We start from the raw sequence: 27,926 nt of genomic DNA, 5'->3' as shown, positions 1-27,926 counted from the left end.
GCTTCAGTGCGCAGACGACGAATGACTTCATCCACATCCTAGTCATCTGCTTGGTGGGTTCCCAGCAGCCTCCGCTCGCCACCGTCAAGCGACAGAAGCTGGTGAGGCTTGGTCCTGTCTGAGGATGATACATGAAGAGGTTCTCAGGGGATTCGTTGAAGGCAGTCGACACCAAGGCAAGCAGGAGAAAGGCTGGGTGACGAATGTGAAGGAGGGGACTAACTGTCCCCTTGGGGACCTTGTCTGACTGGCCATTGCGTTTCCCCTACGATGGGAATAAGAAAAAAAGAGTACTTTAAATAATATTTACGTGTCATCCTGCGATGTTTATTACTCAATCTCTCTCAACCACTTTCACGGTATACACGCTCTTTCTCTCTCTCACACACACACACAGAATGTTGTGATGCCTGTATTGAGGGGAGAGGGACTTTGAGTGTTAGGCACCCGAACATAACAAAATTTTGTAAGATTGCTCCTTTGGGCAAAAAGGAAGTGTCGGGGAAGCTCATGTTTGGTTTCTGTACTTTTTAATTAATTTTCGTATTACCGTAATATTATGTTATCGGTGGCTCCAAATGAACAAAGCTGAGAGAATTTTATCGAAGAGTTTGACATCACTAACTTTGGAAGTCATTATTTACATCTCCCATGGAAGTGTGTTGATAGGGTTCATACCTTCTACACGATAGACTGAGGGGTTAAGAGACAGAACTTGAACAAGGAGCAGGTCTAGGGCGTCACACACCCGAAACTAGTATTTTGTTATACGCTAATACCAGGTATACCCGTTTGTTATTATTTAATAAACTAAACTATACTGGAGTGGCAGCTCCAAAGATAATATTAATCTGAGAGTTGGTGAGCGAAATAAGTCCCGGGCAGACAACTTGTGATGTGACCTTATGGACACCACCTTGCTAGTGAGCAAACAGTCAGGAAAACCTGTTCAAGGGGAAGAGTGGCATGTTTTGAACGAGTTCCTAGAAACGACAGCGGAGCGATGATGAAAGAAGCTGTCCGGCCTGCTGGCCGGCTCACACCGCCAAGTGCGCGCCACTTAATGACGGCGAGTCACGAGGCTGTTGTCATCAGCCTGGCAGGCAGACCACCTCAAATGGAACTGCACTCTGGCAGAATGGCAAGGAAAACAAGGAGCACAGATAGTCAGCAAATTGCTTTGACCGAGGCAAACGTCAACATCGCCGGCTTCACTGGCTTTAACGATCAACCCTCACTCGGCGCGAGCGGTGGGGGCGGCGTTGGTGGGGATGCAGGTGTGTTCTAGGCAGCATCGTAATCCCTTGTTAATGGACTTGTCACCTCCAGGAAGGTAGGGGGGCTCTCGACACGGCTTATCCATCATACAAAGCCTGCTGGTCACTCGTCGGCACCAGCGCCCTCTCTTCCTCTTTCTTCTCTTGATGTTGTTTTCGTGAACCGTCAGTTCATTGGGGATGTCCTCCATTCTCCGGGCTTTGTTTTGCCTGTGCTGTGTGTGCTGCATTATTATACCAACTAAAAAGCCATCTCGTGTTTCTATTGCTTGCTGGCGGATCCAGGGTTCAGCTGAAATTTTTAGCCATTCTATCCTCCAGAAGGTAGGCTTATAAATGCCTTTAAAGGCCTTTTGATTGAAGAATGAGTCACAGAGAAAGACTAGCTTGAACTTTTATCGTGTTACAACTAATACAAGTCTCAGGCAAATATCCGCTTTTATTCTTTCACTCCCACCCTCCCTACAACAACGCTGTTTTGTTTTTCCTATTTTTTGTGTGGAAAGCAGGTTATTTTCAAAAAAATTGCCTAGCAAACTCATATTCACCCTGAAGTGCACATGTTGTCAGGTATTGTGAACTATGTACACAATAAGTGTCAGGGTTAATTATTGCTCGTTTTTTCAGTCCTGTTTGCTCAAAGCTTTGTACTTGTCATCCTTTTTGTCTGAATCAGTAAAGGGTTAGTGTAGCAGTTGTCATTTCTTTCAGTACCACGTAAATTATCTCCATTTTCACCTGCAAAGAAGCCCATTTTAAACTAAATCACTAGTAGTGCTTGCATTATCGACACCGGTAGATGGCGTCCTCTGTACAGCCTAAGGCGGTAGACAAACATCGGGTGGACGGTCTTACCACGGCCTTCTTCTCGCCCACAAAGGGACTGAGCTGTCAGGGCGCCGGCAATGGACCGCAAACACTGGACGAACAATCACACGGATCCTCCTGGTTGCCGTGAACACTCAGGACAGGCGCTGGATGCGGTCATCGACCGACTGCACAGAAGTCCTGTCCTGGCTGAGGCCCACATCACGGCCACCCCGTGATAGGATGCTGGGCTGGTAAGAAGTGTAGGACTGGTGCCGGTACCCTGGGAGGTGACATGGCGGCCACAAGTGTAATCCCGACATTCCCCTCCTCCCTCCCGACAACCGCATCAGCCCGGTTGGGCACATGCCAGCAGCCAACTTCATGTCCGCAACCAGGTCACGTGGTGGAATTATTCTACTCGACATCGCCAGCTGTGATGGAGGTTGAGATGTTATTACCATGGCTGCGATGTTTGTAGTCTGACAGTCGTCCTGTGCCTGCTGTAGAGGATAGATGATAACAAGAAGCCCATTAACTGAATGTCTTAAAGTGAATTCAGTAATGTCACTGACATTGGCATTAATCGTATTCCAGTGTATTGACAGGATGTGGGTAAAACAAACACAGAGACTTAAGAAGATGTAAGGACACCATCGGAGAGACAAGACCCTTACCGGGGTTCACATTTTGGTGAGAATTCACGAGATTTATCTCTGTCCGCCACTGAGTCGACATTTTTTGTTATCGTGCAAAAACTATTTTTCATCACAAATAAAACTTCAGGAAAAGGTCATTTAGCTTGCAACACAGCAATGAACTCTCCACATGTTTTTATTGGTCTGACATTCCGTTATTGCATAGAAGGCTGGCAAGGTTTCCTGTTGTTTGTCGGGCGAAGACGAGCTAGAGTAGCAGGTGATGTGATACGTGATGTATCAGGTGATGTAGAAGGTATTTAATAAAAAGTGCAGATGAAGTGCCGCACGGTATATAGCACAGCCCTTCATGCTGGACTTCATTGTTGTTACGAGAGCCCATGCCATGTCCTTGACATTTTGAGACTATTATAGTTTGTTTAACCTCTCCCAGGAACACATTTCATTGTTTCCAATTCAAAGGGCGAGTGACACAATAAGACAAGGTGTCAATGTTCACATTTAAGAGCATGCAAGCCCACGAAAGCTTTTCAGTCGGTGTCGTCAGTCAACTATCTACCATCCTCAGTATCTATCAGTGTCAGTACTGTTACTATCAGTATCTATCGGTCACAGTATTTATCAGCGCAAAAACATGCTTTCATTTCTTCAACTAGACGTGGGTTGGTCAAATAAGAGCGATGTAGAGGAAGGTATTACAAAAAAGATCCATAATTCCTGTAGTTTTCGAGCGGAAGTCGTTTGTGAGCAGATATCTGGCTTTCTTGCCCAACTCGTATCCGGCAAACACGACAGGGGAGAGACAGTGTTATTATCATTAATCCTTTTGTAATCTCAACAATACAAAAGTTACAGTTGTGATGAACACACTCGACCTGCATGTCTTTGTTGCGAGTTTTGTTTGGAACCATCAACAGAGGGCTTTGTATCTCAGAACACGACCACAGTGTCTGTGGCTCACACCGCCACCCACAATGTTTTGTATTTCTGACAGTTTCAGGAAGATTTAGCCTGTTCAGTGAACTGTGGGTCATCACTGGAATGGTCTGTAAATGATGTCAGTGGTGCTCATAGTCTTTTTCGCTGTTTCGTGAGGAGATTTTATTTTGATTATTTTCCGTCACCAGCTAGAGGACCTTTAGTTATTGCAGCAGCAGGTGAGTTTTTAAATGAAATTTTGTTTTGTGGGAAAGTGTACTTCTGTCCAAGCCACTTCACGCCCAGACAAACAAACTTCTTAATAAATGAAGAGTTTAACTGTTTGGTTTTTTTTCCCCGTTTTTTTCTGGAACCTTGTAGAACTTTCACAAAGTACTATTTCTCTCTCTCTCACACAGAACACACAGACACAGACAGAAAAAGAGCAGTTGTTAGATGTTGACCTGCACTCTAAAACTGACCTTTTCTAAGTGACAACACAAATAGAACTGATTGTCATTGTCATAATATTGAGCATGGTTTGTTTTCTATCAAATGACTGGATATTTCACAAAGCACATTACTGTGCATGTTCCTGTGTCCAGACATTAAAAATAACTGCATGCGATTAATCTATTTGCTACATATTAATGTTTTCAATGTGCTTGGTGATCTTGTTAATGTGTTCAACTTTATCCTACAAAAAAAAGGAAAATTGAACCATTCTAATGGGTATATGGCCGATTCCATCTTAATGTAGTCTGTGTTGAAACAGCAACATATCGGTAATTAGATAAATTAGATAAGTTTTATTTGGAAATAATGGCAGTATAATGGGTAATAAATCCTTGCTTGATAAATTATATATTTTTTGCACGGCGCTCTTCCTGCTTGCTGCAGAATTGTTACATTTCTGTTTACCGCCATCACAGGTATAACAATTATCTATCATCTCCTATCAAACTACTGGAGCATGTCCATGCAATACTGACTGGTAACATAAGATTGATATGGAAAACTGTTCACGACATTAGATTTACGACCCTTCATCAACGCCTTTTCTCGGCCGTCTGCGCCCTGTGATGTGGGCGACAGCTGTGGACTTCAAAAGCCAACAAACAAAATATTGTAAACAACACGTGAGAGAAGGGCGAGGTCAGTGACAGCTCGGAGTTCACACGACCACTCGAAATTCTATGGGCCTCAGCATGTATTCATGATTGGTCCTACAGCTTATAACTAACATCGCATCACAGTTGTTGTTTGTGATATAGAATTGTTGATGTTGTATCAAGATTTTTGTATTATTTGTATGGAAAGTATCTCCTTGTCGCTCGTCTGGCTCTGGTCATATTTGCATTTCGCCTTTCTCAGACAGACGGGCGTCTCTGCACCAGATTTTCTGTCCTATTATCATCTAATTTCCTCTTTGAAATGGCTAAACATTGTAGCTAGCTATACATTAGTCAACTGTTGAGCTATCTATACATTAGCCAACTGCTGTACACTAGTCTGTTGTTGACATAAACAAGTATGATGATGTAGTTCTATTTTTGACAAGTCACAAGGATGATTAATGCAAAAGTGTTTTTCTTTATTGCTAGTAGGAGTAAGGCTTGTCGAAACTGTCATATTTATGACCAAAGACAAGTTCTAATCAACTAATCAATGAAGGGAGGGTCCTTGTCACTCTCTCTTTGCTTTTGACTAGAAATAAAAACATCACATCAAAAGGTTTGGGCTCCTAAGGAGACCGCAGCGTGTAACAACTTTTTTATGAGTTTCGTTTAACGAGACTGGTCATAAATAAAAAAGACTGAATAGACCCTCCCCTTATCAGAAGTCCACGACCGTTTATGTTGCTGGATGAACTAGAGTCTATCATCCTCCACGTGTCAACAGCCTTCAGCGGCTGTTCGATATCTCACTCCAGGTAGGGGTGTCCTTCCCCCCACCTCATCAGCTCATGTATAAACCACACAGGATCAGAAGGGCTCAAGGAAAAACATTCTTCAGCATTAAGAACGATTGATGCCTCAGTCGCCAAGACACTGCCAGGATGCTAGCCATGCCTGGAAATCTGTCCATCCATGTCTCAGACTAATGCAGCCACCATTTTTTGTTGTCGCCCTCAAGGCAGAAAAAAACATTTAACAGACACCAGCACGAAATTACCACATAGTGTGTTGTCCCTTGCACCTTACTGGACTTCTTCTGTTTATTTAATGTGGACTTATCATCTAACAATCGCCATGACAACATCCAGACATAAAAATCACTTCCTAAAGACAAATAAAAAATACCTGTTGTATATTAGATGCAGACACATACATTTTGCGTACATTCATCGAAATCATCGACATTTTCTTCAAATTACGAGATTTTAGGTGAAGCCTGTGTAGGTTGATAGAGATTTATCATACTCTGTCAGGGTATATAAGTCCATAATATACCAATATCTCACTCCAGTCGGACAGACTTATTGCTTTGCACGCGTTATAGAGAGGCACATCAGAACAAAATTATGGCATTAAACCTTGATGTATTTATCGTGTTTAAAAACAGGTTTGTGATCCATGGCCGTAAAGATCCATTTAACGACACACTTCTAGTGATGTATGAATTGTGCCGGATGTTGACAGCGGGATGACCTCCACAAGCAGGTCATTCTAAGGTCTCTCAAACAATAAACACGTCCAGTGGATGACCACATAGCACACAGACACAGCATTGGCTCCAGTCCAGTCCAGTCATTTACTTATCGAAGCCAGAGAGTGACTGACAAAACACTCATTTGTGAATGCGGCTGTGATGATGACAAGAATCTGTGACAGTACCAAGAGAGAAGTGATTACCGAGTTTATCTTCCTGTAACAGCCCCGGGTAAGTCGGCTTATACTGCTGTCTGTTTCCTGTCTGTTGTAGATGAAACGTGTGATGTGAGTGGGAGAAGGCAAAACATATTTCACTAGATGTTAAGAGCCCTCCGTGCATGTCAGTCGCCAGGATCCTGCCGGGATACGAACTGTTATGTCGTCAAGCTTACGGTCTGATTTGTGGCACCAGACCTCATCGATTCTGACTTGAAGAGGGAGAAGGCTCCCCGCAAGGTTTGAAACCCGGTGTCGCCCTCTTACACAAAAAAAAAATTTTTTTCTTATTTCCTTTCCTCACTCTTCCTGTTCTGTTCGTGCTTGGCTTCTCCTTTCTTCCGTTCACGCTGGGTGAGTTTTCATTGCCTGCTATTTTTTCTTCTTCTTGTATCTTGCTACTTCTTCTGCTTTTCATTTTCTCCCTCCCCTCTCTCTCTCTTTCAATCACAGAAATGTCATGGCCAACTTTGTTTCTTTTAATCATGTCAGTATGACCTTAACGCCAGCATAGTCACATGACATTATCATGAAAGTGGAAAATTCGGTGTCACTGAGGCGTCTGTGTTAGAAGGTCAAACTAATAGAATGTTTTTAATACATGTTGTAGAACTTTCTCTCCTGCCTAATGCTTACCTTTGGTGACAATGTTGTAATCGATAATAACTTCTCAAAATACTTTTGTCACAATAAGATGTTTTGACAGAGTACAAAATGTCAGCATCGGTATATTTAAAATAAATCACTGCATACACAAATCCAGACAGCAATTGGTAAGAATGGCACCCGTAAGTTTGAATGCTAGTGTTGGTGCCCAGTGCTCATATTTAATTATTTTATCTAACTTATACACGAATATATCAGTCTAAATGCATGGTAGGCATGCAATGTATCTAACGCGTGCTTACAAAGGGAAGAAACTTCTTCTCGACAGAACATTTCATAACCAGGATTTGTTTCCCTTGGCAAGTGCACAAAAACTCGGTTGATGGAGTGGTGTTAGCAAGTTGAGATATACGGAACTGCTTTGTCTTCTGGTTCCTGATGCGATGGCTGATTTATTAAATCGCCTATATATTCAAGACCTGTAAACTTGTTCGTAAAGTAGAAACATTCTAACAGTTAATACTCCTGATGATTATAGACTATGCATTTATACTATGTGGCTATTTTTATATGTGCAAAGACTTGCCGACAAACCCAGCATGAACTTTTATTAAAGTATTCCATCAGTCTGGTTATTTAATCATTGATTTTCATTAATTCCTTGGATTTAATAATAACAGTAACAGGAAGTTACTGGGTATAGAATTAAAAGTGTTTATCTATTTTTTGCAAATCCAAAGTTTATAGAGTGGTTTATTGTGTATGGGGCAGTAAACATCATTTTATAGGAAAATTAAAAAAAGAAAAAAGGAAGTGAAGACGTGGAAAAATAATAACAGTAATATGAAGGAGGGCTGAGCTCTTAGAACAAACGGAGCAAAGCAGGAGAGCTGAGATGATGGAAAGGTCTGGTCGAAGGTCGATATCATTGTTTTCCTTCGCAGCTGAGCTGGTAGACTACAGGGAATGGAGAGTTATTGTTCATTAGGGGATTCTGAAGTGGCTCAACCTGTGCTTTCTACAGTCATGAAATTTATGCTGCAATATACAACGCATGGCTGTCTCTCGTTCGGCTTAGTGAGAGAACATAAATCATCTCCACGCTTGCTCTTTTGTCCCCAGTTCGTGCCGGAGTAGGAATAAATACTGCCAGCAATTTAGAGAGGCCCAGTGAACTTTACGAGGCACCCTACCCACTCTCCGTCCCTCCCTCGCTGTCTCACTCTCTCCCGCTCTCTGTCTCACTCTCCCGTTTTGGAAGCTGAAAAGGTTATGATGTCTTTGCATTATGTGTCAAGCAGGCCCCACCCGATACATCAAGACCAAGCTCTGCATCACACATCGACGCTAGGTATCGACATTGGTCGTACATCTCCCTTTCCTCAGACCCCTGAGCCCGTCACAGGGTCTGAGTGCAAGAAAATCAATGGCGGGCGGCTGCTGATGAGGGCCGGAGTGGCGGGACATAGCACCACCGCGGCACTGCTTGCTCTTCCAGATAGTTTTTGATGCCAACTAAGGTCAGGTCCTGGCCATGGTACCACCACATCCTCTCCTTGCGTCCTGTCGTACAGCCGCATTCTATCAGCCACCATCAGCCACTCTACTGGACAAGTGCTGAGAGGTCCTCGTCATTGTGTCTGGGGAGTAAGAGTCGCTTTCTTTCATACATCGGTCTGAAGAGTGGTTTGAAGACGTCTCGTCTTGTCGGCCAGACACAGAATGAATGTGTGTGTGTGTGAGCGCACGTGCGGCCGTGTGTGTCAATGGATGGCATGGAAGCTGCAAGTATCATTTTGTCACATCAAATCCCTCGTCCATTGCCCAGGCTCCTTCCTAAGATTGCTGCTAATCTCATACGAGAGGGAAAAAATCTCCGATGTTCCCAACAAAACTCTGCTTAGGCAACAATGCCACGATGAATCGAAGTCGATTACAGTTCACCTGGGAATGTGAAATGTTGCACTCAGGGGGCGAAGCGAATTGTATCAGCGGTTCCCATGAGCGACAAACGATGTTGCCTGAGTGACTTGTCCCTGTCGGTGCCGTGTGATCAGGGGTGTTTGCAATCGGGATTGCCATTTGGTCTGATTTATGCTTCCGAACCGGCCCGGTCCTGGAAGACTGGCTTGACACGGGTCACACCGTGGACCAGCGGGCCACAATGTCTCCTTCCTTCTCATGTGATCGGCAATGAGGAATGAATTCCCACGCGGGCTGCTTGAGACGAACTGTGTGCCTAGGTCATCAATGTTTATCCTTTCTTCTTCGTCGAGACAGATGGAGTGGCGATGATATTTTTGCTAGAGTTTAGTGTTATCCTTGGGCTGTCATTAAATGGTTAACCCTTGGCTGGCAAGGATTTTTGTGAGTATGAGACTGCCAGCCTGTGGTTGTCATCACCGCAGACAGAGAAAACACCCTAGAGTTCCTGTCCTATTTTTAGATCGCAAGTTTGCAGTCTGTTGCCTCGCGTGAAAGCTCGTCTGTACACCTGTGAACAATACATACAATAGGACCACCGAAAACAGAAGATGAAAATAGAGGTATACCAGATTCAGGAGCACAGCAAACTAAGCAGGTGACTTAAGTAAATGGTTGAACAAAAAGAGGGAAATTGAACAGCGCTGAGTAAAAGCTCCACAGCTGTGGAGAAAAGGTCAGCAGAAAAAAAAATGGTGGAAGTCTCTTTTAAAACATGGCTTCACTCTGGAACGCAGGATGCGGCCTTGAAGTAGGTGTCCCAGAGAGAACTGGCGTGAGAATGAGAGATGGTCCTGAGGGAGGAGGTGGCCAGGCCAGTGATCAGTCTCGCCAAAAGGTCTTTTCAGCGACACAGTTGTGGAGGAGCAGCTGCGGCTGACACCTCGCGCTGTCTGCACCACGTGACGAGCGAGAGCGTGAGTGTCGTTCACCGCGATGCGTGCAACAGGTCCGCGCCTGCACCTCCACACGACTGATTCCTACTCTCATCTTGCAAAGAGATTCTGTGGTTCGCAGCTCAGTCACGGATGACATTTGGCTGGAGGTTGGCTGCCCCGGACCACGTTTATTTTCTCTATTCTGTTACCGGTGACTGGATGTTTATAAGGAGAGGCACAGTCTCTGATATGTTTCAGATTTTCCTATTATGTTATTGTAGCTTAATTTCCCTCTGTGAGTATGTTTGTGTGTTTAGGGGTGTGTCCTAACCTAGTTGTTCCGTGCCCCCCTATATTCTGCACTGATATGCAATTTCGGCGCATTTCATTTCAGAAGTTGTGTCTCTGCAAGGTGACAGTGTCGATGCTAACACCAGTGCTTCCTCTTGACGCACGATTTTCTCTTACCCGCAGTCACGTGACTTCGTGTTGTAGCTCCGTTCCCATCTCTTGCCCTCAGTACTCCCCAAGGGACCCTATCTTTCCTCCCCTCCTCTCTCCGTGCCCCAGCTCCGTCCAAAAAAGAAATGGTGTCAACGTAGATGGATCAGTTCCTTAGCCAAGCGGGCGCGGAGAGCGCCAATATAAAAACCACTACGAGCCGCACGCACCGAGAGTAACGTCCCTTATTGATCGCTCTCCACTGCTCGCCTGTCGCTGCCCCTCCCAAAACGCCGCCATTGCCTTTGTAAACCGGAGAGACGACCCACAGCTCTCAGAGCCTGGAGTCCTCCCCTCGTCTCTCTCTCTCTCCCTGTCTCTCTTTCTCCCCCGTCTCTGTCTCTCCGTCTCTCTTTCTCCCTGCCTCACTCTCTCTCCCGTCTTTCTCTCCCTCTCTTTCTCCATGCCTCTCTCTGTCCCACCCGTCTCTCTTTCCTCCCGTCTCTCTCTCCTCCCCTCTCTCTCTCTCCCAGTCTCTTTCTCCCACCCGTCTCTCTTACCCTGCCTAGTCTCTCTGTGGATGTTTCAGTTTGTCGTGTTCTGTCAGTAATGAGGTTGTGATGTTGTGTTATTGTTTGTTCAGCGCATTCACCTGCTCATCCCTGCCACCCTTCTCTACAAGTCCTCAGGATCCAGTGTGTCCTGACACTAACTGCATGAAGACGTTTGGCAACGAAGGCAAAGTACAACGTATGATCTGCTCGTCGTCACCATCATCATTATGTTCGCCATCTTGTTGATTGGGTCAAAGTTTTCTTCGTAAGAGTGCGTGGAAGACAGAAAGAAACAGCCATTCTCTTTTTTCCGTGTACAATCATGGATTAATCTGCTCATATTTTAACAGTTTGCTTTTTGTCGGTAATGCCGCGGTACTGTGATCATCTCAGTGTGATTAAATTAACCTTTTTACCATTGGCATGCTGAGCGCGAAGCCAACGACCCTGCTCACCAGGCGACGGCAAACACTTTCAGGTTGAACAGCATTTGACATTATCTCCTACCATTGTCCCTAATCAGCCTGGTAATTAATGAGGCCAGCTCCTGTTCTTGCAGGCAGTAAAATGTTCCATGGAGTTGTTTGTGAAGCTGCATGTAGTAAACAAACTCTAAACACTCGTTCCCAGGGAGGCGCTCAGCAATCTGCATTAGAATCCTTCTAGTGAATACCATGGCGCTGCAGTCGGACCCAGCTTTCTACAACATTCTAGAGACAGCTGTTGTCTTTTCCACTGCAACTTGTAAACAAACCTATAGTCCAGATGGGTTTTGTTTTTAACCTTTTTCTACTTTTACAAAGCATGACAACCAAACGTAGGTCTTCATTGTGTATAATGTCAAAACTTTAAACAAAGTGTAGCCTTAGTTATGTGCTGAACATGTAGCACGAAGCTGGCAGGCCAGGGGTTAATGTTTCTAGAGCTCTCTCTCACCTTTTGTCCCCAACATCCCCCCTGATTTCACGGACGACTAACGCCGTCTGGTGGAAACCGGAACTTGACATTCCGTTATCCCATCTTTTCCCTCCTCCCAGAAGCTGATAGTTTTAAAAGACCCATCTTCTCCGGTTTTCATGGAAACGGTCTGAAACAGCTTGTCATAGGGAAAAAAAAAAAAAGATAAGGCCTTAAGAAATTTTTCAGTTTGAGATCTGAGATTTCCTTGTACTCAAGAAAACCTTGATCATTTGAAATCAGTTTGTGTCCAAAGAATTCGTTAAAATCTCAGTGTCAGAAATGTAAAGACCATCAGACTAGCGTCCTGCACGAACGGTAACAGATGATCCAAGCCAAGTATGTAAGGGGTAAGAGTGGCTTCCACCACCCGACCCCATCTCACTCGGAGACCGGGGAAAGAAGAATAAATATAAACTTCAGCTGTCCGCTGTTGTTTGTGTCAATCACATGACATCTGACCCTTGCCTAGTCACAAAAAGCATTTAAATACAAAGTTGATGTGCAGGCCAAAAGGTCACCGCCCAAGTAAGATCTTTAATATTAGCTGAAAAGAAACAAACACAAAATTTGATGGCGGCCTGCCGTCTATTACTGTCCTCTGCTCACACTACATAAATAAAAAGACACCCGTAGGAAATAAATATTCATACATCCTAAATATAAAAAACAGACATGGCGTTTTCGACAATTATATCCAACATTGCGAGAAGGAAAAAAAAAATTTGATATTTTATGGATGGAAATGGTGCAAAACGTAGAAACCCAGATACGAGCGGTTCATGTCGACAATCATCTATATTATGTCTCCACACCATCAGTCAGATATTTCATAGTATCAGTCAGTCGGATGTCCCCATGCCATTAGTCAGATGTCTCATAATCAAATCTGCGAATGTTACAGCCACACAAACTGCTTTTGGCAGAAAAAAATTCCCAACTCCTGTCTTAGAGTTGAAGCTGGCATTGAAGGTACAGCCATTAGAATGGTCTTCCCTGTGTCTTTCTCTCAAAGTTCTCTCTCTCTCTGTTTGTAAGTGTGCATGTGTGTGAATGTGTGTGTGAATGTGTGTGTGTTTGTCCTGATTCTCGCCGGGATCACAGCAAGGTGGCGGGGGATCAGCTGGCCCCTTCCACTAATTGTGTCCAATGGCCGCGCGATGCGCACATCCCCAGTACGTAGCAAACTAATGGAAAATCGATGCACCTTTTGATTCCCGGCATGCAATTCCTCTGAGACCTTGTGTGACGTGAGGCGGTGCTCGTTAGTAACCCGAGCCCTCGGCTTGCACGTCACCATTGTCCTCGTCTTGTATTCTCAGTCGCTAAATGTTTGTATTTATGGTGAACTGCACCATCTTGAACATGGCCCCGCCTTTTAGCCGCTCACTTGACTGCCACAAACGTACAGTGTCTGTTGTTTGTTACACACACATAAAATAAAATAAAGTGTAAAAAAATAATTCGTGTTCATCCAAATCATAAGAATCAGGTCGGGTTGCAATATTCATATTTCAAGCGCTTGTGAATGTTGCACGGGTTGTATGTGTGTGACGAGCTTGGGTTAAAGGTTACATTTGCATACGCTGACCTTCTACTGGGGTCACGTTCCATTCAGAAACAACTGCTTGTCTGAAACGTTTTCAGTGTCCTTTTGTCCCAGTAATGGAAAAGTCAGTTGAAAATGTTTGTCAATCAAGCTGCCGTTGATCACACGATGTCAGGTCCAGACGGACTCACTTCAGTCCATTCATGCAAACTCCACACGATCGTTGCAGGCTTGGGGAGGTGTTAGAACTAAAAATATCCTAGCATTGTGTACAAGGGATTTTTTCCTACCTAGTTTAATCTTTAATTTATGGAACAGGAACGTTTACAGGAGACCCTTTGCCAGCCTTCCTTGCCTCCTACTCTCCACTTCCGCCTCCTGCGCGGACAGGCCCATCAACAATGGTGTCAAGACAAAACTTTTCTAGTGCACAGTTCCACAAATTTCCCGTGCATTTTGCAAGCATGTTGGGTTTGCTTTTTAATTTATGACTATGTTTTCAACATTCGATAAAATTTACAGTTGAGAAATCAAAAGTGTGCATCAGTGTGAAACAAAAGCCACCCCCTCGATATTAAACAGCAGGGAGGTGGACATTTCTGATTTTTTGAGACTCATAAAAGAGGAGATAATGGTTTTAAACACGAAGAATCGGCCGGCTGTTGTAGGCTGAACTATTCTTTGTTTGATGGTCACGATTGTGCACAAATAATTCATGCACAATCTCAGCTCTCTCATTGGGTGTACCATTGACACGTGACCATGTCTACCCTTGGTGTCAATGATTGGATGTCTCCCTGTGCATGGACATGTGTGTAGACCTGTGTCAAGACCAGAGATGAACTTTTCACTCAGAAGTTGAAAACACTAGCTTGTTCTACGTTTGTCAGTAAAGTTTTTAGAATGGTAAGCCCACAGACCAGTTCAGACTCTCAGCCCCACAACGAACTCTCTTAGGTGCAAATGACAGGAACATTAAAAACACAAATGTCAAAGTTCCCTATAATCAATCAAACAAAATTAATAATATATCAAATTGACCAACACATCCTCGGTTGTCACTAGGTGTCCGAATATCCGTCCAGCTGTCGTCCCTAGACACATTGTGACGAATAAAGAGTATCATTTCACGACGATTGGGTCTGTACAAGGAACTATTTGCGATGGAATCAGAAACAAATTACCACCTTTCTGGGTTAGGGGAAAATACCAGCAATGGCCATTGTTCAGATGTGTCCAACTTCATTATAACAAACTGCGGAGGTGTTGTTCCCGACTGTGAGAGGATGGTGTCGATCATCTGTCAATAGCTGGGTGTTGTCAGGATTTGTTGGTATAGGCACCATTCCCTAGCTGCCAGAGAGAGACCACACTAGTTTATTGCAGCGTTATTATTATTATTATTATTATTTTTTATTATTATTAATTTCCGAATCGTCACATTCCTATTTGCATTTCTGTAATGTGTCCATTCTGTAATCAGATCTTAGGAGACAAGGAACATTTGGACAAAAAAGTCTCGAGTTTTATTTCACCAGCTGCATGCAGGCGACACCATGCTGGAAGTGTTAAATGGCCAGTGTATGGCCAGTGTATGGCCAGTGTATGGCAGAATCACTGACACTAAACCCACCCGCATTCCACGTCCTTCGGTTAGCTCTGGATATAATGCTAAAGCGATTCCATGGAATTCCATCGTTTGATGATGGTTTCGATAATAAAAATAACTATCGGTTCCTTCACAACGACATTTTTGTGTCCCTGGCGCAGACTACATTTTCCAGGAGGTGGAGTGATTTCTTTACTGTGGAGTGTCTGATGGCCTGTTATTTCACGCCAATGGCGCCCATCACACTACCTGCTCGTCGCCCTCGTCCCCCCGTCCCCACGTCGCCCTCGTCCCCCCGTTCCCATGTCGCCGCGTTTCGATCAACGAATATCGATGGACTTTGAGCCTCACGCCCCTGCACCGACTGACTTGTCATCTGAGGGGTACTTGACACTGACATGGGCCCACCTGTATAGTGATTATCATTGATCTTGCCGCTGTACTCTCGACAAGGTTTATTCTCGTTATGCCATGTGTATGTGTGTGCCTGCACGCGCATTACTAGTGTCTGCTACACCCTAGTGACCACCGATACCCCAGCCAAGAGTCAGAACGCCAAAGTCCCGAGCCATAGATGCACACACTGATGTGTTCAAAACCCGTATGTGGTCCAGTATACTTCACCCACTGACCCCCACAGAGGATTCGAGAAGGAACAAGAGCGAGAGAGGCGATGGACACCGCTAGCACACGAAGCTGGCTCCGAGATGAGTGTGGTCTCTAACACCTCACTTCCCTAATACCAAAAGGTTAAAAGACCACTTGACCTTTACCCTTTACCCTAGACGCGATAACTTAGACATCAGTGTACAAATATTGTGGAGTGGACTTCATGATAAATAACAAAACAAGCTGCAGACTCCCTCACCCCTTTGTTTTCCTGCAATCACGTGACCAAATGCCGAATGCGGGGGTACAGCTGACCAGCAGAACACGTCATCGGATGTTGTCAATGACGTCAGACTCTGGGTGCTAATTCCAGTCTCAGCACCCGGCATTACAACGTCCTGCACCCTTAAGTAACGGACCAAACGATCCCTGCAGCTGCCGGCACGCACACAAACAAGTATCAGGAAATGCGATTGGAGAAGGCAGAAACATCCACAGGCGGAGACCCCAACAGAAAAGCGGCAGGCTTCAAAGGAACCCGGAGGAAGCACGCCTCCCTCAAAGACCACGTGTAAACTTGTCAGAAGCTGCAGCTCGTGGCGCGCCGTCTGCAGCACAAAGCAGGGAGGGACGATGTAGGGAGGGGCACTAAAGGTTCGATCAGAGCTCGATGAGGTTGTGCCGCTGACTGAGATTCCGGGTCTGATCCCTCCCTATCTCATCGTAAAACTGCAATCACCAGCTCGCATAGCCTCCGTATGTTCTGCCATCACAGCTCACGGACATTCTCCTGCCGAGTAAAGTAGTTCCACTGAGCCCCTGTATTTCATCAGAAAAACTGTCAACACAAGCTGGTGTAGCGCGTGCGCGCGCGTGTGTATGTATATAAATAAAAGTCATACATCATGTGTAAGACTAATCATTTACATTCTAATTATTTACTACCATATAAAATGGAGATACCGAGACTAAACCAAATGATATAGACCTGCGGTGTTGGGGTATAAAAGCGATTTTATTGCGAGAGATGCTGAGATCCCGACTGACTTGTGGGAACTGATATGTTTTACATTCGTGTTTTCCTCCCTTACAAATGTTTCCATCTGTTAAACCTCTCTCCTCCGTCTGCATTCAAACCGTCTGTTTAAGTCCTCGCCACATCATAATGTCCCATCTCTCTCTTCCCGACTGCGTGGGGACTGTAAACTGTGGCTTTCTGGGCTTTGACCTTTGACCTTTGTGGCGCGCATGACCCCGGGCAGGAGGGGTTAGCAGATCTCGGCAAGGCAAGAGAGGTCAGATGGCATGCCCGCGGCCGACCGTTGCTGGATGTGGTCATCTGCACGGTCCCGCAGGGATGGTGGGAGGGTGTGGAGTGTCGGGGGGAGTCTGGCACCGGGTCGAACCTGTTGTTGTCTAATGGGTCTGTCGGGTGCCGCCATCTTGAACCAGCGAGGCTAACTTCCTCCCTGGAGCATGGGCAGGCTCTTTGATTCAGACTATTATCGGCAGACGGTTCCGACAGGGTTTTCAGGAAGACGGTCACTAAATAAAATGGCAGTAACTCAAAGGAAGCTGAAGCAGCATTACACAGACCCGGGCTTGCTGACATCCACTGGCCGGACTTCTGGCCGGGCTTCAGGTCCTCCCTGGCGCTCAGGAAATGTCTGCGGCTGCTGCAATCACTGCCTCGCCGTCTGCTGCTGTCGCTGCCGCCAGAGATGGACACCTTATCAATAATTCATTTCCCTCAAGTCCTTTTGTACTTTTTGTCCTTTCTTCTGATTTTGTCTCCTCGAGCATGATACCGAGGGCCGCTTCTTACATTTCTTTTTTTACAATTACTTGACAAACAAGAATTACTTGAGAAATCAAACAGATTACGCTTATTATTATTATTATTATTATTATTATTATTATTATTATTATTATTATTAACAATATTGATAAAGGTTACAGAACTATCTTGGATTTTATGTTTGTTTGTTTTTTTTTTTAAGACAAATTGTTGGCGGCTGATGTTTTTGCTGGTGAGTTAGCCTCAGACCATGTTGTCTAGCCCTGTAAACAGGTGTCGCATAAAGTGAGAAATCGCGTGTTGGGTGAATGTTGAGATGCTACCCACGCCCTCCTCCCCATCCGTCATGTTAAAAGGTGGTGTACCTCTGCGCCACCGCGGCCTGACATTATCTCTAAAAGTAATTAGCAGGATTGAGAGGCTCGTGATAATCAACCTCAAAAACAAACTATTGGAATACTATAAGCAAGCATTGGCACGAGCATGGGCTTTTGCTTATTCCAATGATTTGACACATTTGAAATGGAAAACAGGTTTTTGCGAACATTTTATGTGTGAGTGTGAGAGTGCATGTGCGTGTACGAGTAGGCGTGTGTGTGTGTAATATATATATAAGTCAAGATTATATAGCAAATCATGCCATGTTTATGGACACAACCCATAAAACGTTGTTTGACAGAGGGTGTCAACAGGGAAATATTGTCCACCCTCTTCATGTATTCAGGGCCACGACTACACAGCTCCCCCTGTGAGGCCCACTCAATGTGCCTCCCTATCGCAAATACAACTGTACTTCTGCTGTTGGTATCTGTTTCCGATAATATTAACACTGCTGGGTGCACCAGTGAGTGCGTGCTTTTGTGTTTGTGTGTCAGTCTACGTGTGTATGCTTGCATGTAAAAGTGTTGATTGTGTGTGTTTGTGTATTTTAACTGTTTTGCTGTTTCCTGCGAGCAACTGTCCTAGGATGATTTATTAAAAGTAATTACAAACGATAACCCTGAGTGTTAAGATTATTCTCGCAGAAACCTCAAAGCTTTTCTCTCTTTTTGTGTGAAACTGAAGGTGAAGGTTAGCACAATTAGTCACCAGACCCACTCGACTAATCAGTTTATTCAGTTGATAGTTGTGTTTCGATGATCAGTGGTCACGTGACAAGCCAGGTCTTGTTGACTTTATTCCGGATATCCCGTGTCTTTCATCGTTTATGTTTGTGATAACCTAGTTTGGATTGTTTTGTTGACAGAAAAAAGAAATTTGAGTACTACAGTTTGAGGACCATTTGACTATTGTCTCTGAATGTCGGGTTAAATCAGGTTTGAAAATGAGAAAGTAAGTCTAGTAAAAGGTATGGAGTTGTTCTCGGTAAAACCTGTTTGACTTCCGCTTCTCCACCTTTGACTTTTGAAAACTCAGCCAATTATTTGTAGTAGAAACAAAACCCATTTAATCAAATGTTGAGCAAGAAACTTCCATCTCTAAAGAGGTAAAGATGCAAATAACTAAAAACGACAAGTCAAATGTTCAAACTGCCCTTTGTTGAAACCGCAGACGTGGAATTCTTGACAGCATTTCTCAAGCTGTCGCAAAATGATTAGACAAAAGATTAAAAAAACCCAGCATGCTCTTTCAAAGATATTTGTCATGGTAAATATCTGCTGCGAGCGGCATCGTCATAAATATCAGACTCACAATAATCAACACACATCGTCCACCTCAATCACGTGACTTACAAGAACTTACAGCTTCAGCAAAAGTTCAGCAGACATCGTCCTCTACACATTGTGGTTTACATTAATATAACATCGTCCTCTACACTTTGTGGTTTACATTAATATAACATCGTCCTCTACACTTTGTGGTTTACATTAATATAACATCGTCCTCTACACTTTGTGGCTTACATGAACAGCGGACGATGTATCGCAGCTTCAGGAACATTCACAAGAAACTTTATTGTATTTATATTTAAAAGGACAATCTGGTAGGAAGCCATTTTTTACAAGACGAGCTCGGTATAAAATACTATTTCCAAAGAACGTGGGCAAAGAGCATCATCCATGCTCTGAATACATGCTGCAACATCAACATCCACTGACAGCGGTCGTTGCATGTGTAGATGGTGATGCTGAGGATGTCAGGGGTCTAACCAATGGGAGAGCTGGGGCTAATCATCCCTTGGGCCTGTCTGTCGACGTCACAGAAGGTTTGACCTCTGCGTGCGTGGTGATATTTGTTAAGATGATCTGTAAACATTTTAGGCGTGTTTCTCGAAAACAGAGAATGTTTTTTCACTCAGAAGTAATATTTTTTTACTGTGCTCAATCATGCTATTTCAAGAGAAAAAAATCATCGCACTCCTTTAAAAACTCATTATCTCAAACCTCGAGCGGCTGACGAGTGGCGTGAAGACATGTCTGTGTGTTGTTCTGTATTCAGTCTGTGATATGAATGGTCGGTGTCCACATCCCTGCCTCGCTCTTCCTCTCCAGGGTAGTAATGGACTGTTCAAAGTCATTAGTTATTATCAGTCATGTAATAAACCGTTACTGCTTAGTCCAGAAAGTCTTGGACATTTGGAAGCCATGATTGTTTTGAGATCAGGGTGATCTTCATGAATCAGTAACAAAAGAAGATATAAACTCAAAGGATTTTGCATTTAAAGGGACGCGGTGAGGGACTGGCTACTGGGACTTAATCTGGGTTTTTTTTTTTTTCTCGCTCACATTTCTTATCGATTTCCTAAGGTGCTTGAAAGTTAATTTTGTTTTCGTAGAAAGGGCGACGGGAGAGCATTGTGGAAATAGAATGGAGTGAACACGCCCAAGCTAGGAAAAAAGCGAGGCTAATATGAATCGACTTCCTCAACACCCCACACCCCAACCCGCTTAGTCCACCCCCCACTCTCAGCGAGCCTTGTGGCCAACGGATAAGAACTGCTGATAGTCATCCAGAAGCAACATTTAAAGAGGATTGGTACAACTTTGCACAACTGCTTACAGTCGTAGAAGGAGACATCTGTGCTTTGCAGCCAATGTCCTCAGCATGACCCTAGTAACCCCACAGACGCTCTAAGAAAATATCTATAAGATGTCTAAGACTACTGCAGCCAAGTCTTATCACTAGGATGTGTGGTAGCAACATCACTAAGATGTCCTAAAGTGTTGTCCCTGCTCTACTTTCTCTACAAAATATCAGAAGTTCAGGTTAATGTTGTGTGCTGACCATCTTGCTAGTGCCGAGCGACAGGATGTCCACATGGTTCCTGAACACACGGCGGGAAGACGAAGGTCCTTCATGCACCCAGCATATTGTCCGGGTGGAATCCCTTCATGTCCCCGCGTGGCTTTGGTGGTGGCTGTGGAGTTCAACAGTGATGTAGGAGGTTGCGTGAGGCTGTTGATGGAGGTAGGAAGCTGAATCGCTAAACAGCATCTGGCTGCACAACACTGACTGCTCCGCCCCGCCCCGAGCGAAGGCTTTGGGCTTGTCGTACACCTCCCCTGTCCGTCCTCGGAGACGGCGCCACCCTGCCATTACCGGGAGAGAGGGGAGAGTGTGGTGGTGGTGGTAGTGGTGGTAGTAGTGGTGGTGGTGGTGATGGTAATGGGGGGACCAGCAGCTGTTGTAGCCCCTGCCCCGCCGTCGCCCGTAATTATCTGCCTGTGTCTGTAGTCGGTGTCGCTGGCGCTCTTGGGATAGAACTCTCTGCGAACCGTGCCTGGCAACGTGAGGTCTGGCTTTCTTCTGATCGTCAACACTCTCGAGAAAAAGAAGAAAGAAAAAAAGCAATCGTCTTATAGGCTACCGTTTTGCAGCTTGACAAATTGAAGGCGACTGTACTCCGCGGGCGATGGCGATGTCGACTTAATAATATTGGGCATCTTCTTCTGAAGCTTCTTGCCTCAGCCTGTGGTGGTGACACAGACGATGTCTAGCAGAATGTCTATGAGACAGCCGTTGCTGGGGTCAAGGTCGTTCAACAGGAGTTTGTTGTCCTCCTTTATGTCTCCTTGACAATCACTGTCTTTAGTGTTTGTGAATACATCGTCAAACATCCTGGCGCTTGTATGTGTGATTGTCTTGCCTTTCCAGACTTTTCTAAGGAGGAACGGGGGCTAGTGGCAAATATGTGTGTGGGAAGGAGAGAAGAAGGATGAAGAGATACGAATCTTTATGCATTGCAGCCCAGTTGACTCACTGGTGCATAACAAACATGCTTCACGATCTAGCATAGATGATGATGATGATGATGATGATGATGATGATGAGATGCTGGTTGCTGACACAAAAGACGACAAAGAGAGTTTTTGATTTTAAACTGTTATTAAAGGAAATCTTTAAAGGAAAGGCAAGTGAAATGACGTTGAGTTTAAATGATAGATAGTAAAGTTCTCAATCAATTTCCAGACTCATGATGCCAGAATGATGGCCACTGTACTTCAGAAAGTGAAAGTAAACACAGACACTGAACTCGCCTGATGATGTCGCTCAGCAACATAATAGGATGACCATCATGAACTGCCCCACACTTGTGTTTTACACCTGACTTTGCCCTTCAGTGAACGTATGCTGCGATAAGCGACCATTTGCCTCACATTTAGATGACATTTTAACAAAAGCAGGGGATGGGCTAGCGACAGATAAGAATTGATACCCGATGATGGGATGTCAAGAAAAGTGGTCTGACAGATTCGACTACTTGGGGCGATAACTCTGGGATGTAATCTCACTTCAATTTTTACGAGAAGTACGCAAACTTTATCGACAGTGACTAACGGAGACAGAAAAACTGGAAGATAGGATCCTCTACTTGGCAATGGTTATTTTGTTTGTTTATTAACTATGGTCATTTTGTTTGCTTGCTGGAGTCCATTGCAGTGTTGATCAGATGTCCTGGGTTAAAACCTCGTCTTGCTCTTACTATTCTTTGTCTGCATGTAACACCTGTTAACAGCGCCGGCATCTTATTTTTCTCATGCTGATTCAGCAGAAGACCTATTTACCTGTCCCTGACATCCAGGACTGGTTTGGTCTTCACAGAGTGACTGACGCTCAGAAGAACAAAGCAAGAAAGCAACCATGGATACCGAAACTCGAGTCTGTCGACTCCAGACGGCGCTGAGAAGCCAATTGAAGTCCAGCCAACTCATCTGTTGCCTTCTGCTGTGACTGTGGCCAGTGTGCATTTGCTGGGTCTTATGATCAATGTTTTGTGGACTTCTTGACATCCGTCACCATTATCTTGGAGAGCGCTTGAGCTTTGTCGAGGTGGAGGTTGAGTAGATAAGCCCAGGCGTTGAGGTTCCCTGAGGGCACACTCGAGCACTCACAGTCAAGGCTCTTTTTCTTCTTTTTTCATTCCACTATATCAATCTGTATGATTTTGTCTTAACTGGATTACACTATCGCCGCCTGTATTGTTTTCTGTCTACATGTATTCCACCAGAGGTCTGCGGGCTTTTCTCTCTTCTTTTATTTCACTCTAGCAGTCTGCAGACAGGTGTCTGTTGACAGGAATCATGCTCTTGTCCATGGTCTGCCTGAGTCTTCTGTCACAACCCTTGTGTATACCTGTTTTCCGTACTTTCCATAAATATTTTTATCGATTGCATGTAATATTAATTTCACTTCCCGAGTGTATATCGTGCCGCTCGACAGTGATTACTGAGATTTGCTTCCCTGTCTCAGAATTCCCCTCCTTTCGCTGCCATAGCAACTCATCTCCTCTCTTACCAACGCAGCCATGTGACTTTAGGACTAAGGTGTTTACATCAGTGCTAAGATGTTATATTAATGTACTGGAGTGGTTCAGTGGCACAAGAGTAAAGTTCTTGTCTCCAAGTCCTGATCCTTGTCCTCACTCATCTTTACCCTGACACTACCATGAAGGAGAAAGCATAAAGGAAATAAAATTGTCTTAACACATCCATGGTAACACTTTCATACTGTTCACTGGACCATGAGTGACCACCTAGCTCTAAGCTATACAAAAATGAGCAGGATGTCCTACACCTACATTGCCTCTGAGCAAAAATATTAATACCATCCTACTTTATGAGACATCGGACAAAAATCAAACAAGCATCCTTACATTTTAATTAGGAAGCTTGCAAAAGCGAGCTCACCCTGAGTACTGAGCTAACGGCCGGCCCTCCGTGTGTTGCAGCCATGGAGGACAGCACTCAGCTGTTGATGATCATCGCCTGCGTGCTGGGCGGCCTGCTGGTGCTCCTCCTCAGTTCTGTCGTCTGCTTCTGGTGCTTCAAGGGCCGCAAGGGTGCGGACGACGAGGACAAGGTGCTGACCAAGAAGTACGCCGTCAACGGTCTGGACGAGGAGTCGGGCAACAGCAACCAGATGTTCAAGCGGACTCCAGACGATCGCTCGTCCATCGGCTCCGCCACCTCCCTCAACCAGCGGGGCTCGCAGTCCCCCATGCTGGGGCGCAAGACCATCAAGTAGGTTTGTCTTGTCCACATGCTTATCCTCTCTCAGTTTCGTCTTTACAAAACAGGGAAATTGGATTCCAGTCCCTGCTTTACATGTCCTCTCTCTATAAGATAGGAACTTAGATAAGTAGATAGATATCTATAATCCTTTGCTTTTGCACCATATAATTGTATTCTATTTGCACATGATTAATGACCCATAATCTATATTTTGACTCATAATGTCAACATCTAATGACTTCATGGGAGGAAAGTGTATATCACATGTAATGTAATTATACTTGTACTGTAATTATAGTTAAAAAGACATTATTATTACAGGACAGTTTGGTGTATAAAGAATCTGGAATCCAACTAGGATATCGTCATATCTTATGTCTGCTGAATTTTCTTTGACCCATCCGATTTCTACAGAATTTATGTTGAACGCACACACGTGCGCACACACGTGCATCCACGCGTAGTCTACATACGTATATATGCCATTTTCACCAATTTAGAAAATAATTTATTACATTGTGAAAGCCACTGTAATCTCTTTGTCCCTTACCGTCTTTCTAGACAGGCGAGATCAATAAGTCCACTCCATTTCCGATGATTGTATTAAAGAAGAAGAACTAATAGTTGTTTCTGCGGGTCTTTGTGATCTTACAGCATCTTGATAAACATCTTGATGAAAACGAGGGTTGGGTGGTTACAAACTCTGTCAGGAGGAGTGTCGGGCTCACACCCGTTTGAATAACACCTTCCTACCCTGCGTCAGCTGTTGTCAGGACAACGAAAACCGCAAATAAAACTGGGAAAACTGATTTTTTTTAAAAAAGACAAAACAAACTGTTTTTGAAGTTAGGACCACAGTTTGATAGGAGGACAACAAAGAGCAGACAACCAAACCAGCCTCTTTGCACCTGTCTACTGTCTCTTATAGAGGCCTTTCGAGCTTGGAGCTACGAACGTCTGGGGCCAGTTGCATAATACATTTCTATTTTTAAACACTATTAATATCTATGAAGACAATCCTTTTAAAAACACAGTGTGCAACATAAATTTAGAATTATTTAACTAAGACTGTTTTAAGTAAGACGAGACTAAGTCAGAATTTTCTTTTTCACCAAGTTTCTCTTGTGCACTGCATCGCAATGGCATACGAACGATTTTTGGAAAAAGAGTTTCTATTTTCTTTTGTTTAAAAGATTATTAGTTTTATAAACATGTTGGAGTGAAAAGCCCCTGGTTTCTAATTGTTGATGGCAACCGGTTCATTTCACGCCCGTCTACTGCATTTTTCTCTCATGCCTCGTCATACCACATTCTCTTCAAGAGCAATTTTCTTGTTTTTATAAATGACTGTGGATCACTTTGTTTAATAAAACCGTTGGGAAAGCCATCGTCGGTTGAAACATTTCTGCGTGAAAAGCTGTTTCACGCTTGACGTGTAGCCACGCTCTTTGACTTCCATCCTGATGACCCAGTCGGCCTCGTCCCTCGAGGTTCAAGTTTCACATGATTTGATCACCCGGATGTAAACACTTACAAACAGCAATAATAAATTACGAACTTTTTAACGATTACAATAGTGGGAAAGTTTCACATTTCAAGCTTTGATTTACTGTTGACACAACTTGAACACATTGTTTCCTGTAAACATGATCTCAAACATGTAGTCTAGTGTGGTAAACAAGCATCGAATAAACAACTAAAATATATTGGGATTTTAATAAAAATAGTAATCCTTTACTGACTGAAAAAATGTTCATTAAAACATGTGACTTGTTTGTGTCCTCTGCCCTTCAGAATCGATAGTTTAAAAATCCGTTGTTATTTATGTTTATAAAGCAGACATTTATGGCGAGGGCCGGGAGTATGGAGAAGTAGATTGTGTCTCTAGTGCTGATGGATGGACTGGCTGTGGACTGGTATACGAGCCGCCAGCATGGCGATCGATGTGTTAATACCATTAGCAGTGAAATGCTGCACTATTAGGACCATGTTATCCACCCCCTGGTCTATCCACCCAGCACCTGGTCTGCTGTCCGCACGTGCAACGGCACACGACATTGTATCGAGTTTCCAGACTACATCAGGACACCATGGACTTCGAGCTGAGGATACTGGAGTTACTGCTGAAAGATGTCTCCGGTTTTGTTGTACAACCATCGTGTGGATGCCTGGCAAAGGCCTGTTACACGACCGTTACACCTCGCCCGAGGGGACGCTGGGTAGCGAGGGAATGTCAGACCTTTTACCCTCGCCTGGACCTTCAACTCCACGCACTGCGGACGGTGAACAGATGGCTGCCATGTCAAGATGGGGAGCTGGAGATGCGATTTTGCGGGGGGTAGGAGGGCGTTTCTGAACTAGCGACAAATTTCATCCTGGCTTCTTCGTGACAATAGTGTTACTGTTTGGAAGCAGACGGCGATGCTATTATCGAAAATACAATAACATCCTCTCTTGACGCCAAACTCTCTTCTCTGCGCCATTGATCCGAAGTGGATGCGACAGGAAAAGTATATTAGCTCTTCTCTCGTCTTGAGGACACAGTCTCTGTGGCTCCGGCACATCAGCGGCGCGATTGATCCTCCAGTTAGGGCTTTGCTCACACCGCCACTGAGCAGTGCAGGCAGGATAATCCCATCATTTTTCAATCAAGGACCAGCTGTGTAAAAAAAAAAAAAAAAAATGCTACAGGGCATGGAGGGGCTGGGGGAGGGAAATAGGGAGAAGTTGGCTAAGACTTTGACTAGTACTTGCACTGTTGGTGGGGACCTGGTCGCCGTCTGCTGCTGATGATGCTGGGCACGACATGGCGCTTCTGTGGCGAGGCGAGGCGAGGACAGTGTCGCCTTTAATTAACCACTCGGCACGCGGGTCGGCTAATTTCAAATGTACTTGGTGGTCTCGTGCTCACAGACAACCATTACAGCCACACGCCGTGCACCCGTGGTCATCGTGGACCTGTGGGGTGGAGGATGGTGGGTGGGTGGAGAGAGAGATGAAAGGGTTTCTTATCCTGACACATTATGAAGGTTCTGAGGTATAATGATTACGATCTGTGTAATAATACAGGGAGAGAGAGAGGGTGTGTATGAGAAATAAACTGCTCTTGTCGTATGTTTGAAGGACTGTGGTGACGATAATCAATGTTGGTCGGCCCGTTGATTAGCGACACTCACATCCCACTCTTGTCAACAGGACCTTATTCTGATCCTGCCCCTACTTACATGCCTCCCACGGCGGTTTGTTGTTCAGTCGAATTGTTTATTTCTTAGCGAACGAAAGAGAAATTATGGGGTTAACTTTCCTGGCGTATTGCGCAACATGCTTTGTAAAAACATTTGTTGATGCATTATTTAAACTTTTGCTTTTCATGCAATTTGCTTGTAAATCCAGTCCATCTTCTTCAAAGCTTGTCAGACAGAGCATGTCAGCGCCTACTTCTACCTTTAACCTTTGAACCTTCTTGATGTGGAAAGTCCCACACCTTAAGGTTGACATCGTCTTCACCTGTCAACAGTCCATGTCAGGATGGAGATACTCACTGAAGCTCTACATGTCTAACTATTCTTCAGTCACTTTATGTTAACTAAGACACAGAGAGTGTCAGAAAATTCTGTTTCGGTTTCTTGAATTTTAATCTCGAAAGGGACATTTTTTTGTGGTGAAAACATTGGACATACCAGCTGCCAGCGCTTTCTCTCGTATTTTTCGTGGCTTGTGGAGATTTCAATTAAGGAGAAGTTTGTTTTTTTTTTAATGGAAATGCTCACATCGGACCTTTTTAACCCGCTTCTTTTGAAAATTTAATTTGTTAGTTTTCCTAGAAGATTTTTTTGCTTCTTCATAGTTCGGATACACCACACCTTGTTCTTTTTCCTTATAGTTTTCAAAATCAAGTCAATAACTAATTTATATTTTAATCCCAACGAGAACGATTTTATTGTCTTCAGGACGAGTGT

At 44.3% G+C, this 27,926-nt stretch overlaps 1 protein-coding gene across 1 annotated transcript in view; it reads left to right on the top strand.

Annotated features, from left to right (window-relative positions):
- The window catches only part of LOC112565723 (synaptotagmin-7-like), an 86,757-nt gene that overhangs the window by 21,187 nt on the left and 37,644 nt on the right, over positions 1-27,926 (top strand). Inside the window, 1 exon segment of the mRNA XM_025241390.1 lies at positions 23,685-23,976. Within this exon segment, the coding sequence (XP_025097175.1) occupies positions 23,685-23,976 (292 nt within the window).

The sequence above is a fragment of the Pomacea canaliculata genome, linkage group LG6 (assembly GCF_003073045.1).
Source record: "Pomacea canaliculata isolate SZHN2017 linkage group LG6, ASM307304v1, whole genome shotgun sequence".
Taxonomy (NCBI): Eukaryota; Metazoa; Mollusca; class Gastropoda; order Architaenioglossa; family Ampullariidae; genus Pomacea; species Pomacea canaliculata.
This window is presented reverse-complemented; position numbering and strand designations above follow the sequence as displayed.